Source organism: Melanotaenia boesemani, chromosome 20 (genome assembly GCF_017639745.1).
Source record: "Melanotaenia boesemani isolate fMelBoe1 chromosome 20, fMelBoe1.pri, whole genome shotgun sequence".
Taxonomy (NCBI): domain Eukaryota; kingdom Metazoa; phylum Chordata; class Actinopteri; order Atheriniformes; family Melanotaeniidae; genus Melanotaenia; species Melanotaenia boesemani.
This window is the reverse complement of record NC_055701.1, coordinates 10,484,564-10,511,719: the sequence shown is the minus strand read 5'-3', so window position 1 is coordinate 10,511,719 and position 27,156 is coordinate 10,484,564. Positions and strand designations below refer to the sequence as shown.

Below are 27,156 nucleotides of genomic sequence, written 5' to 3'. Positions count from 1 at the left end.
AGTAAAGGCGCTGGATGTCAATATAGTATTCTTCTCTGAGAACATGCTGTTCTTTTTGGATAAATTTTAGCACCGGTGCCACGATAAGTCTGAGCTGTGCTTGTATAAAACAGACAGGGAAGTTATACCAGTCTCTACCATTTCACTTTTGCTGGTATCTGGCAATAAGACAAAGCACAGAAAATGTGCAAGAGTGAATGTTAGCATCTCACTAAGTTACTTGATTTTATCGTCTGGGAAACATCAAACCAGTAGCCAGCTGTTGCAACCAGTTTCTTGAAAATGCATGACTATTGAGATATTTCACTCCACATAAGTATGTGGACCAACCTCGAGCCTTGGTGCTAGTTTGCTAAAATGGAATAGCATAGCTAAATCTGCCCTAAATGATGATTCTGACTCTCAGTAATATCTCCATCTTCAAGGGGGTGGAGTGATAGCCTTCTTTGACACCTGGATTCCTCTTGAGGAATTGTGAATTTCAACTTCTTCGCTCTGGTTGAAGGTCCTTAGTCCCAAGGTGCAAAACAAAGCGATATAAAAAAAAAAGATTTGTTTCTGCTGCTGTTGCTGAGATAAACAAAATATCCTCCTGACTACCAGTAGTATAAATTTTTCCTCTGTGGAGGACATTTGTAAAGCTAAATATCTCCATCCCCCTTTCACGCTATTAAACCCACTCATTTTGTTCTCTAAAAAGGACATCCAGGGCTTTTGAATGGTACCACATTTATAGGGGTGGGGCTTTGGGAACATCCTGTTTTTCCTCAAGGAAAATGGCATTCATTACCACAATCACATTTCACAAGAAGAGGAAAAGTAAGTGCATAACTTCTTTTTGTGCAAATGTAGTCCTGAAGTATTATTGTAATATTTCTTTATGATATCTCTTGAGAACACATTAAACCATTTTCTAAATGAATATAACAACATTTTACCACAACATTTAAGAGTTTGAGAATTGTCTTCTGTAGTGGACATTTGTAGCTATTTCCTGAATTTTGTTCTGTATTTTTCAATTAAGAAGAACGAGTTTCATTGTCAGAGTTTTCTCATTAACCTTCAAACAGTCGGGGAAATTAAAAAAAAATATTGATTAAACAAATTTTTTTTTCTGGTAGTCAGGAGGATATAGCACTTTGCACACACACTTTTATTTGTTCATGTTTTCATGTGTGCATCTCGATTTTAAAGGATGGTTCCTCATTCACTTTGTCTCTTATGCTTTTTTTATGTATTTATTTTTTATGTTTTACTGATGAAATCTTGAGCACTTTGAATTTCTATCTTTGTTTTTTTAGCATCTTGTGTCACTGTGTGAATGTACGACCTGTGACCTGCGAGTCAAACTGCTTCTTAAATCTCACTGACTGCAAAACAAATCTACCTACAGGTTAAAAAAAAGCGTTGCTTGAAATATTGAAAACCCTTTAGATTAAGAATGCACAGGTATATTAGCGTAACATCAGCATTCACCAAAATTCAGCTTGTTGACTCCAATCAGCCAATCAGTAAATAGGATAAACATCACCCAATGGCAGACGCCAACATTTATATCTATTTATTTATATTATTATTTACATTTAATTTTGAGGTGTGGAAAAATGCATTAGTTAAGCAACCAAAAAAGTGTTTTTCCTTGTTTCTTTCCCACACATTGTAATTTTTTTTCGAATAGTTATTCCTTTATTATTCTGCATAAAAGAATATGTGTTTATTCAAAGAAAACTATTCAGTATTTATTTTATAATAAACATTTAATTGTTTCCCTGGCATTAAAGATACAGTATCACATTATATCTCTAGAATTTTCTATTTCTGCCTAAATGTATTATCCTTAAAGCAGATAGAGAACTAATCAATCTGTTCTTATCATTAGATTATGGTCATTATTTTGTTTTGGTCATTACAACATTTATTTTCTTCAGCCATTCTTCAGTGGAACAATCTGTAAGGCAAGGCAGTTTATTTGTATAGCACATTTCATGTACAGGACAATTCAAAGTGCTTCCATAAAACAAAGGCATTACAGATATTTAGACATAGTTAAAGGTATCAACACAATCATTATAAAATAATAAGTTACATTAAAATGATTAAAAGCAAGATAAGTTAAAAAAGTTAACATGCAGTTAAGCTGTAAGCTGAGAGTCATTGTCCTGTATGACCTACTTTCATTCTGACACATGCCCTGATTTTTTTTATTTAATTTAAATTTTTTTTTTAGCATTTGCTGGTCTAATTCATTGCTTCATTAATGCTGAGAAGCGGTCCTGGCCTGGGCTCTTGTGCTGAAATGCAACTTTTTCCTTTTCCAAACATAACTCCTCTTATTTACATAAGTCTTTAGTAACTACAGGCCAGCAAGAGATATTCCTTTGTGGACAGCAGCAGATTTCTCTCACTTTCAGCATGTTGTGTTGCTTTGAAATTATTGTGGTTTTGTTTGTGAGCTCTGATACTGTTAAACAGCTTGATCTCTTAGTATTTACTGGCTCATCACTACTCGGGGTGGTGAACGGTTCATAGTTTCCTCTATTCTTAGAAAATCTGGCTGACTGTGGATTTGTGGAGACCAAACCCCTCGGAGATGGTTTTGTAATCTGTCTCAGCCTGATGAGCATCAACACCCTTTTTGGTGAGATCTTAAGGAATTTGTGTCATAATACACTTGCATTAAGATAATGGAAAGATCGACTTCAGAAATAAAAGGAGAAATATATCAGATTTGGTCAGATGGTGAATAGGTAACTGAAATTGTGCTGACTATAAATATTTTGTGCTCCTGTGAAGTAGCTGCATTTTATAATCTGTAAAAATGTCTGTCGTTTAGGCATTGCCTGGTGTCATCTGACCTGTTTTCCTGTAAACTTCTACAGACTTGGAAATGAAATGCAACTAGTTGAGTTGGCAGACACCTACAGCCGCAAGGTGGTAATTCCAGTCTTACTTTAACACTGTTTTATTGTCTGTAGTCTCATATATAGTAGGAGCCTGTGGCAAAATTGGGCTTACATTAAGCAGGCACTAGCAGGTCTGAATATTTTCCACTCACCTGCACATTTTATTTGATTTGTCTGCACAACCCATTACATTAGATATTGTCGTTATGAAGCTGGCACAGTTTCCCCCTTCTTCACCTACAGATTGTGTGAAATGATTAAGACTGTGGGAAAGTTCAAATAATGATAATATAAATAATGTGAAAAGAGACCACTTTCAAAATAATAGGTATGTGTATCCGGTATATTTTTGGAGGAATCTGATACATGCTGGTTTCCTGGTCTTCCAGTTGTGTTGTCTGACAGTGATGAAGTGTGTAACCCTGCATGCCACAGGATGCAGGTATACCTGTTACCTGGATTGCAGTCCTTGTCACACGAACACACTTGCTATTTCCTTTTTTTCAGCCCTGATGTTTATATTTAATTCAGTGGAAACTGTCAGTGGAGCACACAAGCTTTTGATGAGGATACATTAACACATCCAGCTTTTTTTAAAGTTTTGTTTTAAAGACAGGGAGGCTTCCGCCTTTTTCCATCATCATCACGGAGCATTCGGTTAGGCTTGTGCTGATTAGAGAGGCTTTGCTTGCACGGCTGTCTGCCAGACTGTGCAAAACAAGAGAGTGGGGCAAGTTAGGGCAGCAACGTTAGGTGTGTGTGGGCATTGTTTGATTCCCACATCAATACAACCGATGCCCAAGATGAAGGCGGATTGCAGCATGTCATCTTGCCTGCTGGGGGAAAAAAAAAAAAAAAATCAGATGCAGTCTGAGCTCTCTCTGTGATCCATATATCTCATGCTGGAAATGTTGTTTCCACAAACTTTTTGTGGCAGGACATTGTGACCCATCAGGACACCAGAACAGTTTTCACCATAAGCTGGTCTCTTCAGGAAAGCCCTCGTCTCCCTCTACTCTTCTACTCAGCCTGTTATCCTGCTGCCAAGCCTACTAAATGTTATGTTAACTTTCAAGTCATTAAGCTTGACCTAATGCCCCACATTTCAGCTCTTAATTCTTAAACATTGTATTTATACACTTCACTTTTTACACATAAATATGTTTTTTGTTTAAACATACTTTTAGTGTATCATCTTTATTTTAATTACAAACATAGCAAGCTAATTTTTTCTTAGCACTAAAACGTGTAAAAAAAAAAGTTTAGCTTTGTTTAAAGTCTGTTTTTGATTACATTTTTAGCACATTTTAAAAACATTTTTTGTGGTTTTCCTCCACTAAAAATTAATAAATCTTAAAGTATTTTTTTTATTTTCATTTAATTTAATTTAGTTTTTAATAGAACTGAAACGCCTTACAGAACTCTCCCTCTCACATGAAATTGATGACCATTACTAACATATGATTGCCCCGGTTTCATGTCATAAACACCTCACCACCATCTGTGTAATATGTTTACACTGTTTGTTGATGCTACAGATTTCCTGAGCCCTTCTGTCTGTAATTCCAGAGAATTTACCAATGCACATTTGTAACAGATGCTCACTCCTTTTAGAAATATTTTATAATTTAAATCCTCTTTTGTTTACATATAAGGAAATTATTTAATTCTTTCTTCTTTTTAGATGATTTTGTTCTCTTTTGTTAATAACTTTGTTTTTCTCTCTGGAGGCTGAAGTCTGAAACTTGAATGAAATGGTCACGTGGCATCAAATCCATTAGACTTAGTATTGAAATCTGAGATGTAAACATCAGTTTTGTGTTCATATATAATCACCGGCAGCCTGTTAATACTTCCAGCTTTTGCACAATCCAGCAGTGACAGATGGGGTCATTAACATGGACACAATCACAGATACTGTGGGCCTCTTTGGTTATGTGCAGTCATGAACTAACTTCATTAGCTCACTAACTTTCTGTTTACAAATGTGAGCTGAAGCTTACAGTTTAGCAGTCAATCCTGTTAAACTTGTGTTCCTCTTTTTTTTTTGCTTGTTACCAGGTACTCCAGCTACATTTCATTAATTTATTTTTTTCTTTTTTGTAATCTGCTTTCGTTTGACTCACTCGGCAGGACCATGGGAATGTTTTCCATTTGCTCAGATGTCATACATTCCATGTCTTGTCTGCTCAGCATACAAGGAAGTGAACAAACCCCAAAGTTGCAGCAGATGAGTTTGAAGTGTCCTGATAATAAATCATTTAAAAAAATTTAGTACAGTCATTTGACTTGGTAATCGTTTTTGGGCTTCTCCAGATAAGAAAAATCAATACTTTTTCTGTTTTCTGGTTGCACGGTAACAAAGTTAATGTGTTTCTAAAAACAAAAGGGAAATTTTTTTCACATGTGTTACCATGTGCCATTGAGCTGCAGGCCTCTTTTAAAACATGTTTTTAATCTTGTTTTAAAGGTAGATCAATTCACTTACTCCCCCTTGTGGCAAAAGTTTAAAGTTATGTGCTTCTTAATGAAGTTTCAGAAATTCAGAAATGGACTATTATTGGCATTCTGTACTGAAAATTGTGTATAATTTATTAAAGCTATATAGTTATATTTATTTACAGAGCTAAAGCTGTTGATCAGTGCAACCTCAATGCCTTTGTACCGCAAATCCCTTAAAATCCCGGGTCTCTCGTTCCTGTAATGTTTACATGTTTGATATCAGTGTGATCAGACCAATCCGGGGCCAGCGTGCCTGCAGATGGGGAGCAACAGTGAGATGCTGGATATCCCTTTGATAACCGAGAGGGATGGCAGGAATTAAGCTGCTGAGGATTAACGCCTGAGCTCTTATTGTCTATTGGCTGTAGAGGCATTCTCTACTCTGCTTGGACGTAAACTGACAATAACAACTTGATCAAAAATAATCTGATCTTGTTGTTCTGGGATATTTATTCAGCTGAAAGACTGTAGACTACTGACTTAAAGATTTTTTTTCTTTAACACATCTCGAGCATACTTTTTGGTGGACTTTTGGATCACTTTTACATAAGACAGGAGATGGTGGTGCTCTTTCCTAGAGACTCAAGCGCTAGTTTGTACTGCTTTCCAACTACTTTAAAGAGGAAAGGTGAGCTAAAACAGCAGTTGTTGATTGTTTTAGTGTTTGAGTCAGGCCAGTTGTGCCGAAAACATGTTTATTAATTATGTACAACCAAGACAGTCAGGATCATCTGGCTCTACTTAGATTTTAATAGAATTAACTCATGTAATTTATTTATAAATATGAACCATGAAAACAGCCAGTTTTTATTGTTCACTCTGTTGCTTTATAAGATGCTGTGATTCACATGACAAAAATCTTATTTATAAGGTTGCATCGCTTTAGAAAACTATTTTTACTTAGATTTCCTGTTCAGAGCTGTCCATAATACTGTTACTGAGAATAAACTAAAAATTGGCAGTAGTCACTAAGGACCTGGTTGCGGAGGCTAATTCCTTCATGTACTTACAGGGATGGTGCGGACAAGAGGGCAGCTAAATGTAGAGCAGCTGTCACTATTGCATAAAAGTGTTGTGGCTGGCTTATAGCTGATCCCAGACTGTGACCTGGAAGTGTGAGGGCACTGCAATGATCAAGTTTTGCCTTTTTTTTTTTGTTTTTTGTAGGAAAATCTATTTTCTTAACTCTTTTATATTTTTACATTGTTTGACTCTATAGAATTTAAATCTCAAAGCAAATATTCATAGGTGCATTCCCTGGTCTTTAAGGTATTTTAAAATAAGTTAATTAACCATTTGTCTGGTGTATAGTGCGATTTAAAAGACATTAATCTAATGAATGTCCTTCTCACTGTCTTGTCAAATCATACTTAAGCTGGAAAGTGTGTCAGCATATGTTGCTGGTGGCAGATTTTTTTATATTATAATCCCCTCTTTAGAGAATTTGTAAAAGTCACAGAAGTTTAATCCCACATAAGAGGAAGAGGAGTTCAGCCTATTTAATTTGCACTCTTATGTATTAAACCTCAAACAAATGTACAGTTCCTGTACTTAAATGTCCCTGACAGGCACCTGAGTACTCTTCCTCTATCCATATGGCCCCCTTAACTCCTGTTACTGTAAAGCTTTAAACTGACAACGCCCCCTCCCTTCCTCTCTCCTTTTTTCTTTGCTTCAAGCTGTCCCAAAGCGAGATGATGACAAAACCACCGCGCCCCCAATGTTCCAGGAGAACGTATTCATTGAGACAAGCAGGCCCAAGTACCTGGAGGACCTCCACACTGAGGCCCTGGAAGGATTGAAAATGATGTTGCAGGAAGGTACTAAATCTTCACTAAATTACAGCTGCTTCACTAACATGTTAACTATCTGCATTTTGCTAAAGATGCCGGGCACTAAATGATGTAATCACAGCATTTGGTTCACCTTTACACTGTTTGCAGAAACCAGTAATGGAGTGGAGTTCCAGGATAATGAAAGCACAATTGTAAGTTCTGCACACACAGTGAAAGCACAGTTGTAGTAGAAGCTTTCCTCCCTTCACACTTATGACTGTTGTTCTCCTTTTGCCAGTCGGCAATGACAGTCCAAACAGATGGGGAAGGTGGAGGATTTGTGACCGACAGCACAATTCCTGATTCGTCCTCTGTCGTCTCCATGCAGTCATCCGCTTCCATAAGATCCTCCCGCTCTGGACTCACCAGGCAAGGTAACCATCCATCAGTCAAAATACCATTTGTTCCTAACATATTTCCCATGTGCACAAAACATTTGTTGACATTTAAAGCTGAATAATATATGATTTTGTTTAAATTTAAGGATTTAAAGATTGAAAGACTTTTGACATATAGTAATGAAATTGATTTATTTGTACTTGAAATAGTTTGTTCAATAAAAAACAGTTAATTTGTAAACATTACTTAGCTTTCTAGCATATTACATGGAACTATTCAAATTTATCTCTGGATGGAATCGGATTAAATACAGATTTATGAAAGCTGTCTGTGTATTGTTAAAATCCTCTTCTCAAATATTAATGTTCATCTAGGATCAACATTTAGACCATTAAACTCTGGGAAAAAGTCAGAAAAGACCAAAACAAGGAGAAGACACAGGAGGACTGTTGTGGGGATCCCAAAACATGTTCAGAGAGAGCTGGGTATGCAACTAATCTGATTCTAAACTCACAAGAGTTCAAAATTAAAATTATCCATTTCTAATAGACAAATGTCTATTGGAGATGGGTAGATTTATTAATTTTGGTATAGATGTTTTCCAATTTCTTAATTATTAATGCAGACTTGTGCCAATTCCTCCTCTTTTTTTCAATTAGGCCTGGACAGAAGTGGCTGGACGCTGACTCCGGCACTGGATGAGGAGCAGCTTCACAACGGTGAGACTGAAATCCGCCCCACTACTGATAGGCCACAACATGCAGCAGAGTCAGCAAAGGAAGTGAGAGACAGCCCCCAAGCTACTGACATCATCCAGCCTCTCAGCAAAGACAAAGTGGAGCAACTTGGTGCCACCCATGCTGGTCATAGGGACGACCTGGCTCTGCTGCATTGTCTGGGTCCCGACTTGGAAATTGGACAGAGACCTCATTCTTTGGCAGTCCCCTGGATGACTACTGGCTCCAGCCACCAGCAGCATCTACTCAGCCCTGTCATTTCCATGTCTCCTCAGGCTCCTCACTTGTCCAAAATCCTTCCCAATGCTGTGCTGCCACCCTCCATCGAGGTGGTGGAAATCAGCCGTGGACGGAGTCGCAACAGTGTGCGCACTGTCAGCAAGAGCAGCCTAAAGCTGTCCAGCCCAGCTCCCTCCCGTGCCTCATCTAGAGCTTCTTCAACCAGAACCACATCGTCAAACATCACCTCTGCTTCCCGCTACTATGTTCCCACTGTGTCTGACAGCTCCTGTTGGAGCAATTCAGCATCTTCAGAGACTTTGGTATCAGACTCTTCGACCATCTCTAGCAGCAGCACCCCCAGACAAAAAAGGTCTCAGTATGAGGATTCTTCTGCTGTGGAGGACAAAGTTATTTCATCTACATGTACATCTAATGGCACCTCTAAAAATAAAATTAATATTAAGGAAGAGAAGGTTAAGAAAGATGGGCAGTTTGTGCGTAGCCTCTCTGTCATGAAGTCCAAGAGGGCTCCACCTCCTCCAAGTCGCTCATACTCCCTACACAGTAAGATGAAACGTAGGTCAAGAGATCTGGCAGAGGATAGAGTCATTCCAGGAGAATCTTCTCCCGATAACGCCTCAACTTTAAGTGAGGAAAATGAAAAAAACAAAGTCAGATCATCTCCACTGCCCTGTGTGAGTGTTGATAGCCCTGGCTACCATGCAGACACCAGTTCTCTTGAGGACTCAGCTGGCTCAGGTTCACTCTTTCTCATGAAATCTCAACTGGCAGAACCAAAGGCAGGGGATGTTAAAGACAATGCAGAAACAGTTTCCAAAGAAGCATCACAAGAGAAGCAAGAGCCACTTAAGGGGAATAAGCTCAACAAAATAGTCTCCCCATCTAGTGGCTACTCCAGCCAAGATGGAGCATCCCCACAAACCTCTAAACAGCCTTACAGCTCATCTCCTAAGCACAAGAAAGGCTTCTTTGCAAAGCTTCAGAAGTTATTTCCTGGGTCCAGTCCTCCTGGTTCAGATCCATCCTCACCATCACAAATAGAGTTTTCTAAAAATACTAAAATTACAGAGGAATCTAAACCTGGCTTTGTCGACACAGTCAGTGTCAGCCCCTCTGTAAGGACCTTGAGAGAACTCTTCAACATCCCTCCCCCACCTAAAGTCCATGCTCCTCCACCTCCTCCCCCTGAGGTATGGGCTCACAACAAACGTACATTTGAGTTGCTCTTGGGACCCCCAGCTCCTGACAACACATACGCCATCATAAAGAAGAATCCAAAGGACAGGAGACAACAGAGGCAGTCTCCTTCTGTGTCTACAGAGGGCTCTGTGAAGATGGAAAGAAAACACAGGAATCCAACAGTAACAGTGGAGTCTGTAAATGGATCCCTGAATGTGCTTCAGGCAATGAAAGTTCAAGAAAATGGGACTCTGAATACAGATATTCACAAAGAGAACAATGAAAAATTAGCTCAGAATGGAGATTTGAAGGTAGATGAGAAAGTAAGAGTATGTGAAATGTTAAATGGGATGTTGGTGAAGGCTGTAGAAAAACGTGAAGAAACGCTGGTAGCAGTGAAGAGAGAAGAAGGTCAGAAAACATCCACCCAAGCCACAGAGGTAGAGACCAAGACAGACTCCATACCTTCCATTTCATTAGCACACATTTCTCCATCGCCTTCTCTACCCCGGCAACCACTCACAACTAAGCCCACTGAAGTTTTATCAGTACAAATTGTATCCCATGAGTCGTCCTGGCCCCCGCCACCTCCACCCATGGCACAGGTGGGCATCAGTGGGCCAGATGAAATAGATCTCCCTCTTCCACCTCCACCTCTGTTTGGTGAAGTAGTGCAAGTCTTGCCTTCTGCAGCTGTGTCTGGTAAACCACAGGTGAAAGCAGGAGGTGTCAAGGTGATCACAGGAGCTGAACCTAAGAAACTCCATGCATCAAAAGAGGTGATGTCCTCTACCTTAAATATCCCTCCTCCCCCACCATATACAGCTCCACCTCCACCAACCACAGCAGCCGTGCCTCCTACGACTAAAAATATCTCTTCACCACCACCTTCTTCGAGACCCAAAGAGTCCGCTGCTCCTATTGTTCAAGATGTAACACAAGTTAAAGAAGCTCAAAGTCCTATTGTAGAGGTCTCTCCTCTGCCACCTGAAGACCTAACTCCACCTATTCAAGAAGCCTCTCAGTCTGCTGAAGAGGCAGCACCGGAGAGTAAATTCATGGTTCCGCAAAGTATTCCACCTCCACCACCCCTGCCATCACAGCTCCATCCATCAGAGCAGATTGATACTCAAGACAGCACCCCACTGGAATCTGAAATGAACAAAGATTCAACCAACAGTATTCTCACAGCTCCTCAAAGTATTCCACCTCCACCTCCTATAGAGCCTCTCCATCTTTCAATTAATTCTCAGACAGTTGAAAATCCAGAAACTGAGACACCCCCTTCACCTCCATCTGAGTTCAGAAACTCACCTTCACCACAAGAGACTGAAGAACCTGCTCCTTCTCCACCTATTAGCATTCCTTTGCCTCCACCTTTGCCAGTGGACAGCCTTGTCAGCACTGAGCCCAAGTCTAGTCCTCTGAGCACAGAAAATCAAAGCCAAATGCAAACATCTGCACCTTTTGAACCCACTCCCATCATCACCCCTTTGCTCCTGCAGATGGTCAAGCTTCGGTCTGTTAACAGTAGCCCTGAACCTCCTGAAGCTCAAGAAGAGGCCCCTGCTGTACATGAGGAACCCACTCCCATTGTCACCCCTTCACTCCTGCAGATGGTGAAGCTTCGGTCTGTTAACAGTAGCCCTGAGCCTCCTGAAGCTCAAGAAGAGGCCCCTGCTGTACATGAGGAACCCACTCCCATTGTCACCCCTTCACTCCTGCAGATGGTGAAGCTTCGGTCTGTTAACAGTAGCCCTGAGCCTCCTGAAGCTCAAGAAGAGACCCCTGCCCCTGTTGTACATGAGGAACCCACTCCCATTGTCACCCCCTCTTTTCCACAAACAGTCAAGCTGCAGTTTGTCAACAACAACAACCCTAAACCCCCCGAACCACAAGAACCATCAGAGCCTGAGGTCACAATGAACCAACAGCAGCAGAGCAGTCTAGTCCCATCCTCATCTTTAAACTGTGAGGTTCCCCAGAAGCCCATCAGAAGATCTTTAATTGTGACCTCTCCCACATCCACTTTTCCACCTGTCATCGCCACCTTGCAACCAACTTTGCCCAAGTCTGAGACTGTTGTGGTCCCACCCAAGCCTTCATCCACAGCCATTTCTTCTGCTATAAAGTCTCCTCCTGCCACAACTGCTTCTCCCTCCATGAACCTGCAGGAAGCTATCCGTCTGAGAACAGCAGCCAGATCAAAAGAGGGCCCTGCATCTCGATTTAGCCTGCAGTCGCCATTATCACCTCCAGATTTTCATAAATCCCCTACATCAACTGCCAGCTTTATCTTCTCCAAGAGCAACAAAAAGGTGGTGATTGAGACCAAGCAAGAGGACAAGGAAACCTTACAGAGGAAGACAGAGGAGTCAAAAAATAAGGGAGTCAAGGTCCCACCACCTGTTGCAAAGAAGCCAAAGGCTAATGGTAAAGAGGCAGAGACCAGTGAAGGTGTGGAGCAAACAGGACAGGAAGCAGAACAAGGGAGTGCCAAAGGTAAGAGAAATCTGTATAGATAAAATGTCAATAGTTTACACCTTAGTCATTTTTACTGCTTTGCTGCTTGAAAGCTAACATTCAAATCAGTTGTGGTTTTACTGCCCAGCTTCACACAGCACAAACCTAACCCTGTCCACATTTTCCAACTTCAGATGCCACAGAGGAACCAAACGGGACAGCAGGTACTGTTGGAGGAGAGACATCATCAACATGATTGCAGAGACTGGAGAAGCCCCTGGAAGGACTTAATGAATTTACTGCAAGTTTTTGTTTGTGAGAGACAAGAAAACAGGATTTTAGATGGATGACATGTTTATTTCAGAAATGTTTAAATTTAATGTTAACGGTGTGGGTCTTAATTTTCTGAAGTACTCATTTAGCATTTAACAGAGTGAATACTGTTATATTTTCTTTGCTAGAGGGTCTTCTAAGCTTTACTGTTGCAGGAGATGTGGATATACCCCCCTCTAGTGTCAAAATGCGATTGTACCACATACAGTTTGTCCTGCTGAATCAGCGCTTTAATGTGTACTTGCATCTTTGGGACTTTGGGATGCTCATCTGTAAATGTAGTAACATTTTGTATATTTAACATATCCAATAATGATGGATCTGTTCAGAGTTCTGTATATTTTCCAAAGGTTTCCACACCAATTATTTGTTTAAAAAATATTAAGTTATTATTCCTGTCATGTTCAGAGGAGTCTCCACAAGAATGTCTTCTTTGCAATGTGTCAAGTCATAACATCACATAAATCAAGTGTTTGTTTGGACGCACAATCAAATCTGAATTCATGATCGCAAATATCCCTCATGCTACTTTGTTGTTTAAGACATCAGAAACAAGTAAGAATGTTAAGCAATACCTGAAACTTTATAATGGAACACATTTTCTGCTGCTTTTGGTCACTGACGACGGAGGCGGTGCCTTTTCCTCAGTAATGATTCCTTCTAAAATTTTATTTCAGAAATGTTTAAGAGGCTAATGGAGGAAATAATCATTTATAAAGAAAATTAAAGATTTATGGACAGATGAATTGTCATATAAACAGTCTTGTTCTTGTCAACCATCTGTTTGAACCATATGCCAGAAAATATAAGCATTTATACCTGAATTCTTTGGTCAGTTTAGGTCATTCATCTGGTAGCAGCAGTCATCGATATGGAGTTGATCTTTGACATTTTAGGCTATTTTAACAGTGTCCGCTTGTATTAAGAAATACAAGCAGGGAAATAAGTGGTTTAAGACTTTCATGCAGTGTCCACTACCTTGGACACCTATTTAAAGGCTGTTTTCTAGAATATGGATGGATGGAGATGGGTATATTTATAAACTAACCACTTCAGTGGACATTAGTGAGTCATCCAATATTTTGCTACTCACTGAATAAATATTTTATATGTAAACATTGTAATTACCAAGTTTGCCTCAGTAATAAGCAGTAAAAAAATGAAGCAGCTGTGTTTTGAATCATATTTAAATATGACTTTATAGAACAGCTTAAAAAAAGAAAAGCTAAATAAGGTTAAAAATAAAGCATTACTGTACATCTGTAGAAGTAATGTTAGTGAAAAATTGTGGTACTTCATGCATGAGAGGGTTAAGTTGGTGTTAAAAAAATGTCAACAGCATATGCATATTGATTTTATTGAAATGCTCAAACAAAATTATGGTGTAATCACAGATCATTTATTTAATTACCTCCATGTGAAATACCAAGTTTTTTCTTCTTCATTCACTACATCTGCTCTACTGGTCTCCCTAATCAGCTGCACCACAGAGGCCGTCGTCCCATCCTCTTCAACTCTACATGCATGCTTCTTGTTTTCTTCCTCACAGTCAGGGGGCTCCAACTCCCTCTGCAAGCCACTTTTTGTTGGTAATGTTGGCTTCAACTGTTCCCCATGATGAAGCAGTTCACCTTCCTCCTGATTCTCATGGCTCATGTGCTCTTCAGAGATCTCTGAAAAATCCTCCCCCTCATCTCCTCCTGATCCATCCTCCCTAAACATATTGAAATTCCTCACTTTAGGTTCACTCCACTCATCCTCCAACACCCTCTCTATGTAATCCAACTTTTCTAGATCAGGTTCAGGATCAGCTCCAAGGATAGTTTCACGCTCTTCAAACTGCTGCTTTGTGTTTTTATCATCAGCATACTTTTCCACATTTCCATTTTCCCAGATCTTCTCAGGACTATTCAGCTGAGTGTAATCATTTCTGTTGGTCTTGTCCTCTATCTTGCTAGCTGCAGAGGGACTGACCGGCAGTAAGTCATCCTCGACTGTGTATGGCTGATCTGAGACCAGTAGCGGCCCACTACTGGCAGAGCCTTTGAAAAATTAGAGATCCAAAATGTTATTTTATGTTTAAATCTTTTAAGGCAAATAAAAAAAGAGGCTGTAAAGTAATCAATGAATCTGAGCTGGAATAAGTGCTTATAGAATGACAAACCTTCCTTCAAGGCCCTGCGGTGTTTAGAGGTCACACATTTTGACTCACAGCACTCACATATTGAATCATGACCAGCAAGGGCCCTCCATCTGTGAAGGCAAAGATATTCTTAATCCACCTACAAAGAATGGAAACGTCCAAAATCCAAAGCCCTGGTTTGAAAATATAATTAATGCTCACCTATGTCCTCTGTAAGTGCAGGATTTGTGCGCAGGTCCTGGGTCCTCCGATGTGACTAACAATTTGCAGTGGATGCTGACCTAATACACAAACACAGCTAAGCCACAGTTGGTGGTGAGTAATTTCACATAGCCATAAATTTTTTAACTCTCACCTCAGTGTCGGGGTCAGCGGTAAACTGGAAAGCCTTTAAGGAGAACCTCAGGGTCTTGTCTGTCCGAGAAATAAACTCAGAGGCCCCAGGGTCCTGTTTGCTGTCCAGCATGCAGCTGGGGAAACAAATCAAAATACAAACATCAGGGACAAAAAAATAAAATTTGAAATATCATGCAGTCCACAATACATACCCAAAGTTGTCTATGACTGTGTATCTTAGGGAGGATTTGGAATCACTGGATGGTGCTGCATAGCAGACATTGATGTACAGTTTTTCTCCAGGAGAAAGGTGAGGATTTGACACTTGCACATTAACCGTTTGTCCAAGTAGATACTCATGGGTTTTGGCTGGTGTCTTCCAAGAATCTAAGAATTAATCAGACGTGTTGTATCGTCATGAAAATATTCTAAACTTATCCAAGCTGATAAGCATTTACAGACTGGAACTTCATATTTAAGCATACCATCCATTAGTCTGATCTGGAAGTCCATCGGATGTCCTTTTAATTTTTTACGCACAATGACGGTTTGCCATGTGGGCTGTACGGCCAGTTGGTGAACAGAGTAGTCTCTGTAGGATGGAAGATTTCAAAGGCATCGGCACTAACCCATTTTTCACAGAAATTGACGTCTTAGCAAATACAGTAATCTAACCTTTGGTAATGGCATTCGATGCTGACATCTATGGGCAACGCTCTGCTTGGAAATCGTTTTGATGAAGGCTCATAGTGAAGCACATATTTATAGACCAGAAAACCACGAGGCAGCTGTGCGTCAGAAAAGCATAAACTGTGATGTAAATGTGAAAAGATGTAACTGACAAACATGTGAGCCACTTTACCTCACGCACTGCATCACACGACGTCAATGGATACTTGAAAAGTAAGTCACCGTGTGGCCCTAGATCCCCGTTGCTTTTGCAGTCGCTGCCTAATGTCAGCTCCTGCGCATCTGCGCCCAGACCATAGAAAGCTCGTCTCACCCGCACGACAAAGTCAGACGCGGAGCAAGTTACAGAGACGTCTGGGTCATTTGGAGAGTCCGCCTGCATCTGTCCTGGACGCATGGATGGAGGTGTTACCAATGTCGAAGAACGAAAGGATCTCCCCAAACCGAGCGAAGACAACAGAGCTGCGGCACCAGAAATCCTCTGGCGGAGTTTTTGGCTTTCTGTAGTCGACACACTGATAGGTTCGTGATTTGGTGCGCCTAATTCGAAAACGTTTCTCCCTCTACTTAACTGAGACTCGTACGCAAAACTGAGGGCAGGTAATATAACAGAAATACACAAAATAAGGAGATAACACTTTGTTTTCATCGCAACAGACTGTTTCTTTCTGTCTTCTACTTTAAATCCACGCGTAAAAAACTCCGGCGTCACGGCTGCAGGTAATTAGTGGAGATAGCTCACCAGCCTGGTGGTAAAAAGGGCAAATTTACGCTTCGTTTATTTGACTGATTTCAGTCTAAAACAAACTACATGCTTTTATTATTTTTATTGGTGGTCATTTGATTCAATTGAGGTCTTTTGGCAACCAATCCATTAAATAAACTGACTTAACTCATAAATAGATTAATTTGTCTGCGGTAAAAAGCATCTTTTTAAATCAGTTCCCAAACTGTCATTAATCAACCCAAGTAGTATACTACTATTCTGGAGATATTAAAATTAAATCCACATTTTTCTGCTTTGACAAACTTTATTCACAGACTTAAAATTACAAATTTACAGTACATCAGTTTCTCTCCTTTCTGATTCATATATTGCTCTTCGTGGTCAAACATGGAAAAGTATTTACAATTCATACATACAGCAGCATTTACAGACCAAGAAGACCAATGGAAGATGTAATGTGCTTCATTCTGGTCATGCAGTGCAATTTCAATATCCTACAAAAAAAAAAAAAAAAAAAAAAAAGCAATTGATGCAGCAAATCACTAAAGACTGCTTTTTGAAATCTTCATAGCAACAAAAGTGGAAAATGGCTGAGAAAACCTGCCCCTATAAAAAGAATATGGGCTTGGATAGCATTTTTCCCCCCACAATTTTGTAAAATCAGTTTACTAATGGCATAACATATTTTCCTTGAAAAGGAAAAAAACAAATCCACCACTTTGATGTTCTTCGAGTTTTCCACTGGACTTACAGATCTCTTGTTCTCACAGTCAACAATAATTGCTATTAATAAATTATTTATGTGCTTCCATAAGAAAAACAATCCCTTAGGCAGTTTGTTTAAATAAATAGTTAAATAAAGTATTTTTTTCCTTCCTTGGCAGTGAGAACATGCCATTTGAAATTACTTCATACTAGAGCTGACTTAGCTGTAAAAGACATATTGAATCAGATTTAAGCTGCACAATTAAAGCAGAAAACATTTTTTTCAGTAGCATTAGACAAATAAGATTATCTGAGTCCCATCAGAATCAGAAAATCTCATTGCAATTAAATATACAATGTGTCTGAGAGGCAGTGATTTAGATAACCTACTAGACAACTTTTTACTTCAGAAAATTCAAGTTTTTGTTTTCATGAAAATTTTTTCACGTTTCTAAAACAAAACCAAACAGAAGGCTCCACGCAACTACAGTCAGAGGAAGAGTATCAGCCCAACTTAAGGGCTGTGACCAGCAGTCTGACTGGACAGTTAGGTCAAAGTAAACATGGAGGGTAACATAAAACCCCGGTCTACACCAGTGGTGGTCAGCTTCTGTAAACCAGTGAATAAATACTTCATGAGCCCCGACAACACATATCAAAACTGAATCCACGTTTTAAGGATGTAAAATAGTCTCACAGGAGGAATACTCCAAATGTGTAAAAAACAAAAAACAAAAACAAAAAACAGAAAGTTCCAGGAACATCTCCGTAAACAATAAATCTTTGGACAAATATGTGAACTTGACATGTAGACAGATCTCTGTGCCTCATTTCACCTTATCGATGAAATAAAAACCCCAGATAAGAAAAAAATACAGAGAAATAAAAACAAAAAAGACAAACGCTAACCTGGGACTTTGGCTTTACACTGAAAAACTAACACACTGTGTTGATTTATATACCTTTTCTTTTTTTTTTTTTTTTTTTTGTTTTTTAATTGGGACTCAGGTGGCAGTAAATGCCAAAGAAAGTACTTCATATATCGATCTGCCACTAGAGGGCGACGTAAACATGTGTGATTCACCGTTAATGAGGGTGTCGTTAAGGCAGCAGTGTTGCTCTGTGGTCTTCTGTATCTCATGTCAGGTAGTGTAGCTACACACTGCTCCCAAGCTCAGATGTTTCAGACTCCGAATCCCTGTTGAAAAGGTGAGCAATTAAGAGTTAAAAAAGACTTGTGCAGACAAAGTGAAAAACTTAGGCAAACTTTATGTAAAGATTACACAGTTGAACCTGCAATTGTTTTAGCTTGCTGGATTAAATGTATGGGTTCCACTCCTCACTTACAATAGTTCTTGAAGAACTTTGTGGTTGTATTGCCTCCTCTCTTCATCTATGGGATAGGTCTTCAGTATCAACAGTCCCACAACAATAAGAATGACAGGCACAGGAGAGACCAGAACCTTCAGAGTTAAACTGACCGACTCAGGCTGCAAGCAGTCGCCGGTCACATAGCCAGCAAATCTGTGAAAAAATGTAGAAAGAAGGGGAAAAATTTGCTGAAACAAGTTACAGTTTGGACCCCATGACTATTAAACCAGGAGGTAATCTTGTATTGTGTTATAGGATAAAAACGCTAATGGGGAGAAATGTGTGTGCAACATTTTTGGCCTCCACTTGTCCAGCTTCCCAATTCATTCATTTTTTAAAACCTGGTATTATTTCTGCACACCATGCATATATGCCAAGTTTCAGTCCAATTTCTTTGTGTAAAAATACTCTTATGCCTATCAAACTGCCACATGTTTGAATGACTCAAAAGTCAGAATTAAGTGGCTCAACAAAACATTCCTCTGAAAATGGTCAGGTACAAGAACTGGACTAAAAATGAGCAAAAGCGCCAAAGTGCAAAGAAAGACTTTGGAAGACCTTCAGAAAACCTGATGCTCAAAACAGCAAGAAGGAGTGGTCTATTGAAGCAAAGAAAGTGTAGAGTTGCTCAATACTTGTGCACAGTCCTCTACATGAGAAATCTGCATGACAAAATGTCAGTGGGTACAAATAATAAATAGATAAAATCAGTAAACTTACTTCAAGCTGAGGGTAGAAATACCCAGAGACAATCCAGAGGCGAACTTGATGAAGAAGACATAGAAAGAGTAGAAGAGAGCTTCATGACCATGGATGTCTGGATTTTTAACTTTGAAGTCATCCACTACATCTGGAAGCATGGACCTGAAATAACAAATGCAACACTTAGAGAAAACGCACACAAAAAACAAACACAGAAATCTAAATTTCCACCCATGATTGAACTCTGTGGATAAATCTGTGCATACCAAGGCAGGAGGAAAGCTGCTGCCACACTCACACCTGCTGCCACTGACACCAAGTAGGAAATGATGAGGTTGCTCCTGATGGAAATGATAAGGATCATAAAAGGCACTGCCCACTGCATGGGGAGAGGAAAAAGTCTGAGAAATTTCCTTTCTGGGATGCAATGTGTTTCAACATCTTTCAAATAACACGACTGATCTGATAACATACTGCAACCTTGAGAAATTAAAATTTAAAAAGTAATACTAACAGAGATGCCAAAATAAGCTGCTTTCTTCTTCCCGAATCGGGCCAGAAACCACTGCCACCATGGGATGGTTAGAGTTCCAGAAAGCTGGAAGAATATTGGTAAAAAAATATTAGCAATGTAATTTCATTAAAGACCATTATGCACAAATGTCAACAAAAAAGTTGTGATGGGTAAATAAGCACAAGATTGACAAAACAATCAGATAGAAGTTTTAATTATTTCAGATCCAGCTGTGTAAGTTTTATAAATAGAGGATGACTTAGCCACATTTAGATGTCAAAGATTTTTCAAATGACTTAAGGGATATCTAATTTAAGCTACCTCTTTTCTATCAGAGGTAAGTGAGATGCTGCTGTAGTCTGTAGTTTCTATGGTAACACTGCCCATTCTGGTCTATGTCTGTCAGAGTTCACTGAACTAATATGAAGTTTCTCTAACCTGAGTAAAGCATCGCCAGGCTGCAACTGAAAATGTCCAATTCATTTTTTACATGTACTGATACAGCATCCCAAAAGGCAAAGAAAATCGCTGTGTTCAAAAGGGTCTAAAAGGTGCAGAAAGCAGTGAGAGGAGGATGGAAAAAAGGACACAGCCAATAGTGGAGGTTTCCGTGATGCCAGCAAGGTGTTGCCAGGGTAACAAAAGCTCCAGTGTGAGACCATCCCTCCCTCGATCTTCTGCTAATGCAGAGTGAGAGTGTGGGAGAAAGGTTCCCAGGAGCCCAAACAACACCTCCTCTCACCCTGAAAATCTGCCCTCTCAGCCTCTGAGCGTTGCGTGAGGAAAGGCCTCCGAGAAACAGCTGACGACAGCAGACTGTACCAGTGTCCTCTAAATTCCATCCTGATAAGAGCTGTTACAAGAAGATGAAGAGCCTATCAGAATAAAAAAAAAGAAAAAAACTCACCATGATGACCAGTAGAATATTATGGAAGTCTTCCCTGTGGCCCAAAGCGTAGGTGATGAAAAGGGCAAAGTTTCCCTCAAGTAGCTGAAAAACACAAACAAAACATTTATATTTAAAATAAAAATACTTGTCAAGAGTGAAACTAGTCATGTTGTCAGATTTGAAGCTGCTACTCAAAGCCAGTTACTTAAGGTAAACATAAAAAGTCACATGCAAACAAAGAAGTTACTGTTCTTTTAAATATTACATGCCAAAGTTTATACAAATTCATAATTTTTACCATGAAGGCCAGAGATGTGAAGAGGAAGGCGGTGACCAGTTTGATGTACGGTCCGTAACTCATGACCACCCACAGACCCTGACGGAAGGAAAGCGGCTTTACCTTTCTCTGCCCGCTCGCTACAATCCAACACAGAGAAGATAAGACAAATGATAATCTTTGCTTCAGAAATCTAAAGCCAATCTGTCTATCAGAATCAGGCATCTTTCCAAAATGTGATACATCTTGCAGAAAATGCCAGAATGTGTCCACTTCTTTGAACATTGAGTCTCAGTACATCAGGTGCAAGGAGGATGCAGCATGTTTTAAATTAGGAGCTGAGAAAGCAGTCTAACGTCAGCACCTCTCCTTTAAAGGAAAAATTCCACACTAAACAAGTGACAATTTCTTTTGTCAACTAGTGGTTTCATACCTTTTTGCTCCTTCACACCAAAAAACAGGATTGCTGCACACAGGACGTAGATTAAACAGATGACCCCTGAAGCAATCAAATACGCTTGTTTCTGTGAACAAAATAGAAAGTATTAGCCTGGATGAACAGAAGTTTGGGTAAACATGGGTAACTTAAACTTGATTTATTTGAACTTTTCTTTTTCAACAGTACAGCTTTTTCTCTTTTTAGAGCAAACATTATTTATTTATTTATTCTGTCTGTTTAGCAGTTCCAGCTTAGACATATATAATGAGTGGACACTGCCACCATGTCATCACTCACTGATCTGCTTGACATAATTTGGTTGTGCCATCTTGGATTTTTTTATCCAATTGCTTTCAAAATGACCACCTGTTAGTGATCAGGATTCAATCTAGCTGCTGACACCATGACATGTTAAAAAAAAAAAAAAAAAAAAAAAAAAAAAAGAAAGAATTTGAGACAATATTTTAATGAAAATATGCTGGAGCCAGATATGTTTTAGAGCAACTGTCTGTCTTTCTGTTTTCAGATCCAGCAGCTACATCCACTTCATACAATCAGGCTGTATGTTGAGGTCTTCAGAAAGTTTATTCTAAAAGCTGAAAAGCTGTACTGTTGAACCAGCTCTAATGCATGATTGGGGTCAATGTTTTTTTAAACACCCTGTTGTATCAAATTTAAGCTGTTTAGCTGATGGTTTGAGGTTATGCTGAAGAATTTTGAGATACTCCTTAACGACTTCATACTGTGTAATGTATTAGTTCTACTGGTAGCAAAACAAAAAGCCCTGGAGCTTCGTTTTACTACCACTTTTTACAGCTTTATTGCCATATATAAAACATTGGTTAATGTGATAATCTAACTCAAGACAAGCCTCATGAGACTTACCGTCTCATCCAGGGAAACTCTGGTTTTGTTGGTTGTCAATAAATTTGTGCTATTAGTGTCGTCAGCCTCAGTGGGACAATCAGAGGCACCACCTACTATCTGTCCCTGGATTGCAGTGCCCAGCACCGTGCCCAGAACCTCCACCATCATGCCTAAGAGAAAAGCAGGTATGCAGTTAGCACATGAGAGAAAACACAGGTGTATGTTAATCACACAGGAAGTCTAACGTACGATAGGCAGTTGCAGAATCCCGCTCCTTCTGGTTGCTGCTGATGAACATGGTGAGGGCTGAATATGGAACGTGGAAACACTGCAGAGCAACACAAAGTCATTTTGTATAAACTGTGATGAAGGGGAACAAACAACTGATAAGAATCAACATGATGTACTTACTGTTTGCATTGACTGGAAGAGGCAGTAAAAAACCAGGTACCATATAACCTTTCCTTCCTCAAACGGGGGCACATACCAGATCAGGAAGTAAGTCAGCACCGCAAATGGAGTGGAGCAAAGGATCCTGGGTGGGAAGTAGCAAAGAGCTATAGTATTAAAAGATTTATAATCAAATAAGCAAAAAAATTTGTCTCATTTTGTGAGTTAAGGCATCAAACAGTGTGCTCAGTTTCACTCCCAAAAGAATGGGAGAATGAATTCTGCCTACTGTTACTGTACCATAAACCCTCCATTTAATTAATTCCTGCTTTGCAGTCACCTTTTTTTTCTGTGGCCCTCCAGGCTGCTTTGTGAATAATCCTGTTAATCTTGCCTTATTAGAGCTCATGTGTGGAGAAAGGTCGGTCGGGGTTGTGTGAGGAGCCCAGGGTGGGCTGACCCAATGGTGAGGCCGCACTGGCCCACCTCACTCTCACCCCACTCAGTTTCAACAGCGTTTTCCTGCTTTGTAAGCCCTTCAGTTGACCTCAGTGCTGTAACTCAGTCTGTCAGATGGTGCCACTTCAGCAGCTTGTTTTTACACAAACAGTTGCTAGAAGTCCCAGTAATGATAAGATCAAACTTACAACCTCCCTTCTGTTACAATTAACCCATAATAGATAGTAGACAAAACAGCACTGGGAGATCAGATGTGTCTTGAATTATAATAGTTATTAACAGTAAATATAACATCTAAATCAATAGTTTGGTCTCAGCTTTGTCTCTCTCACACTTGTCGCTCTTTCCACTCTTTCCGTCCATCCCCTCCTCCTCCCAAGCCCACACACAAGTATGATATGCATCATCTCTTGCTTTTATTTCATGTGTGAGCGAATGTGGTTATTGTATCAGCAGAAATTGAAGGCTGGGTTAAATCTAGTTCACATGCTGATGTGACTGAACACAGACAAGTGAGAGGTTGCATCAAAAGGTCAGTGAGACCCAGGAACACATTAAAAACAATTAAAGTGTTTCAAATAAAAAAAGAAACTTGTACAATAAATGTTTTTAATGTGCAACATTTCCAGCACAGACAGAGAAAATAAAAACATCTTACAAATGATTGTTTCATTTACATGTTCCCTCTCCTTGACAATGACCTCCACTGTTTCAACCAAGCATGGCTTTTGACATGAAGTAACCTCTCTTTGCTCTGGCAGTTTAGGGAATTACAAATACTACTGCATTTATTGTTACTCTCTCATTGGTTTGAATCTGATGGTGTGGTGTGGGTTGGACCAATCCGTGCTGAAGCTTCCATCCCTTCCCCTCCCCTTTCTTGTTTCAACTTACAGCATGAAGCTCATGCACACAGCCAGTAATTTTTCCCCACTCAGAGAGACACTGCCTTGAAGAAATCACTATGTGATCATAACACAAAGAAGTCTGTAAAAATATTAGTTCTGTTCCTCAGCCAATTAGATCATAGCCTGGGGTGATCTCTTCTGAATCAGACTGTCTCAAAATGGTGAAAAATAAAGCAGCACACTTCACAATGTCAAGGTCATCTCTCTTTACGACCCAACTTCCTCTCTGAGCTTAACTGTACAAATTTGTTTGCAGCAGTAATTTGATGCAATAAAGAATTGGATTTGCATTTTTACAGCCTGGATATTTCTTATCTTTGTGCTGCATTTTTTAAGGTTCAAAGTACAAATCTACAAAAGCAACCCGTAAACACATCTTTTACAGGTAGCAAGGTACTGAATCCAGTCCCAGCATCCTTTTGGGAAAAAGTAGAAATAGGTATCCTTGATTAATTAGTACCTGCAGCACACATAAACCTATGAGCAATGCAGCAATGTGCAAACAAAGATGAAGTGTTAAAAAAATATACTAATATATTTGAGCTTGTAGCTGTGTTAAAGTAGAAAATGCAGTATTTGTAGCTTAAATTAGATTTTTTTTTTTTTACATATTCATAGTTAAATTTCATTCCTTCTCCTTTAAGCAATTTCTTCAACCTTGTTGCCATGGTTACTGTTAACAGCTTGTGAGCTGCTTTCCTTGGAGTCCATTGGCAGCGCATTCCTCCCTCCACTCAACATCACAGCACCTCATTTCTGCAACATCTCATCACCCAATATCACCTTCCGTTTGTGCACCTGATCTGGACACCTACCAGGGCATCATGCGGCCGATGCTGGTCCATCTACTCCGGCTCACCAGAAACCCCACAGTTGGGTCAGTGACTGCATCCCAAGCCCTGCCCACGAACAGGATGATAGAAGCATAGAAGGGATCCAGCTACAGAGAGGAGGGAAAAATGAGGACGATGGCTGTTAAAGCGATATGAGGTGGAGTGGTATGAACATCAGAAGCTAATCAAAGTGTGCTGCTACTGGGAAATTGCAAAAGTACTGAACTCACTTTACAGCCATTTTAATGTATACTTAACAGATAAAGGAGGTCTCTCTTTAAAACATGTGCTACTTGTGGATAATCACGCAACTGATCTAACAATGTTTTATTTTATTATTTCATCGTGTGTTTCACTTATTTGTGGATCTCTTGTCATTCACCTGTGCCACATCAAGCAGGTAGATCTGGAGGAAGAAGCCCAGAGCACTGCCTGTGATCTGATAGGGAGCTCCTCCAAATGCATAGCACAGCTTATTCCACACAGACAGATGATTTCTTCGTTCCTTTGCCTAGAAGAGAAAATAGAGGAGATACACAACTTTATTAATTTGACTTTGAAACAGTTCATGCTTCTGCCTGGGGAGTTATGAATGGACTTTATTTAATCCCCATTTTCTGCTTCAAAAACCCTCACCCATCTCTGTCTAACTGAAGCTGTGTTACAAACAGTCTCATCCTCATGAAAAACTATGAGGTTACTCTAGTTCACTCACTCTGAAACTGCATCATTACATCAGCCCAGCACATTGGCTCCTGCAATAGGATGTTGGTGGTAGTGTGACTTTTTTTGCGGAAACAGTCAGCACACCGACTACAGTCTGATCTACCTCAGCCAATCATCTTTCAGAGCCTGATGACGGTAAGGGGGATCCACCACCCCCTACACATTTCAAACCTGAATCACCTCTTTCTCAACACAAATTGATACCTTGTCACAAAAAAGATCCAAGCAATATTCACTCCATTCCCAAAGCATATAATCACCAGGCTAGAATAATAACCATGTTAAACCTAAATATAAGCTAAAGAAAGACACACCTCCAGAACATTTTGAATGTCTTTCAGTGAACCGATTAAAAGTTAAATAGACTGACTGCCTGGTCAAATTTACAAAGATTGTGGATTCAAGGAAATCTGCTTAACTTTGCAGACTTTAAATTGGCAGATAAATTAATTATACATAATTGAATAATGAAACATTTAGACGCTGGATCTTCTGAATGTAACATTTGGTGTCAAACATTGATGAAATGAATCACTTTAAAAGAAAAATAACATCTATTCCTCTCGGACTATTTTAGCTCTTTGTTTTGTATTTAATGTACTTTCCTTTCAACAGCCCCCTTGACAGAGGCACCCTTTCATATCGGACATCAAAACTAGTTTGGTCTTCACCATATCACTCAATAATTGCACTTAAAGTGTTATCACAGGGCAGAAATGCGGTGGCTGGTATACACAGCCACAGTTTTTCATGTTAATCAGTTCTGAAAGCTATTATACTTTGAGTCCTTAAAGATTAATATGCTTGGTTGATATCACAAAGCACCGAGTTATTCAAATCAATGATCCGTTGCAGTTCTCAATCAGCAGCACCACGTCTCGGCTCTGTGGCAGCAGATCTGTCTGGACTTGACAAACCAGACCGAACTGTTTGAATGACAATGTCTTTGTAAACGTGGTCCCTTTAAAAATCAGTAGGACGACCTCAGGACAGGTGGACAAACGTGATGAAATTTAAAACCCTGGCTAAATGGTGAGACGTGACACAAACTAAATACAGAAAGGAACTACCATCTTTTCTGATTTACGCGCGCCTGAACGTACCTGAGTAAAACGACCGATACAGAAACAAAACGTGTAAAATAAAACAAACACTTACCTTTGCTGTCTGTATTTTTTCTGTGTTTATTGGTTTTATAGTCAGCAAACTCGCCGCGTACTGCTCTGCGCCTTCTCCTCGTGCCATTGTGCGCTAAAGACGAGAAAAGAATTATGTTTTGTCCAAAACCGAAATAATTAGAACTTATCAAGGGAGAAAATGCCTCTTCACAGCATCATACTATATTGCTCAGAGCTCTCTGTGTGAGTGGTAGTCGATCGTGCTCCATATGGCCAGCTCATTCATTCTGCTACACCCCTACGTCAGTAACACGTGACTGTCTTAAGTTTTATGACGAGTGGGTCCCAGGGCTCCAGGTGAATATGTGAGCACCAAAGAAATGCGAATATCAAGTTTTAGGAATGAAAATAATGTCAACGAGCTATATAAATTATAAGACAATGCATTTCCACAGAAAAGGGGTTAACAAGAGTGGCATGTAACTCTGCACATTTTATTAAACTACTGGAATTAAAAAGTAGATATAT

At 39.7% G+C, this 27,156-nt stretch overlaps 3 protein-coding genes across 4 annotated transcripts in view; 1 reads left to right on the top strand and 2 right to left on the bottom strand.

The window, feature by feature from the left end:
• si:dkey-157l19.2 (uncharacterized protein KIAA1522 homolog) overlaps positions 1-13,280 on the top strand; it is a 29,908-nt gene extending 16,628 nt beyond the window's left edge. The window contains exons 3-9 of one of the 2 annotated variants that reach the window (XM_041972601.1): positions 7,085-7,225; positions 7,349-7,392; positions 7,479-7,614; positions 7,954-8,064; positions 8,239-11,411; positions 11,523-12,240; positions 12,396-13,280. In XM_041972601.1, the coding sequence (XP_041828535.1) occupies positions 7,085-7,225; positions 7,349-7,392; positions 7,479-7,614; positions 7,954-8,064; positions 8,239-11,411; positions 11,523-12,240; positions 12,396-12,457 (4,385 nt within the window). In that variant the 3' untranslated portion in view covers positions 12,458-13,280. Of the gene's footprint in view, positions 1-7,084; positions 7,226-7,348; positions 7,393-7,478; positions 7,615-7,953; positions 8,065-8,238; positions 12,241-12,395 lie in introns of both variants that reach the window. The other variant, XM_041972599.1, reaches the window with a different exon arrangement.
• A 661-nt stretch (positions 13,281-13,941) lies between these two features.
• Positions 13,942-16,427, bottom strand: si:ch211-67f13.7 (uncharacterized protein LOC565426 homolog). The gene is made up of 8 exons (XM_041972596.1): positions 15,876-16,427; positions 15,689-15,801; positions 15,499-15,605; positions 15,226-15,400; positions 15,033-15,147; positions 14,879-14,958; positions 14,699-14,787; positions 13,942-14,576 (listed from the first exon to the last, which is right to left on the bottom strand). The coding sequence occupies exons 1-8, from the start codon at positions 16,350-16,352 to the stop codon at positions 13,942-13,944; spliced, it is 1,791 nt and encodes a 596-aa protein (XP_041828530.1). The 5' UTR covers positions 16,353-16,427.
• A 1,676-nt stretch (positions 16,428-18,103) lies between these two features.
• On the bottom strand, positions 18,104-26,951 carry LOC121631590 (sodium-dependent lysophosphatidylcholine symporter 1-A-like). The gene is made up of 15 exons (XM_041972602.1): positions 26,850-26,951; positions 26,669-26,761; positions 25,167-25,295; positions 24,767-24,891; positions 22,606-22,729; positions 22,444-22,522; positions 22,213-22,364; positions 21,322-21,412; positions 20,910-21,028; positions 20,630-20,713; positions 19,723-19,806; positions 19,475-19,587; positions 19,227-19,370; positions 18,483-18,659; positions 18,104-18,333 (listed from the first exon to the last, which is right to left on the bottom strand). The coding sequence occupies exons 1-15, from the start codon at positions 26,895-26,897 to the stop codon at positions 18,291-18,293; spliced, it is 1,605 nt and encodes a 534-aa protein (XP_041828536.1). The 5' UTR covers positions 26,898-26,951; the 3' UTR covers positions 18,104-18,290.
• Between the last annotated feature and the right edge of the window lie 205 nt (positions 26,952-27,156).

Coding starts and splice junctions, on each gene's coding strand:
- si:ch211-67f13.7 (XM_041972596.1), bottom strand. CDS start 16,352: ATGAAAACAAAGTGTTATCTCCTTATTTTGTGTATTTCTGTTATATTA. Junction 15,802..15,875: donor CGTGTGATGCAGTGCGTGAG/GTAAAGTGGCTC, acceptor TCTGACGCACAG/CTGCCTCGTGGTTTTCTGGT. Junction 14,577..14,698: donor CCGCAGGGCCTTGAAGGAAG/GTTTGTCATTCT, acceptor AATTTTTCAAAG/GCTCTGCCAGTAGTGGGCCG.
- LOC121631590 (XM_041972602.1), bottom strand. CDS start 26,897: ATGGAGCACGATCGACTACCACTCACACAGAGAGCTCTGAGCAATATA. Junction 22,523..22,605: donor TCTTCCAGTCAATGCAAACA/GTAAGTACATCA, acceptor GTTGCTCTGCAG/TGTTTCCACGTTCCATATTC. Junction 21,413..22,212: donor GAGTTTCCCTGGATGAGACG/GTAAGTCTCATG, acceptor TTTTGTTCACAG/AAACAAGCGTATTTGATTGC.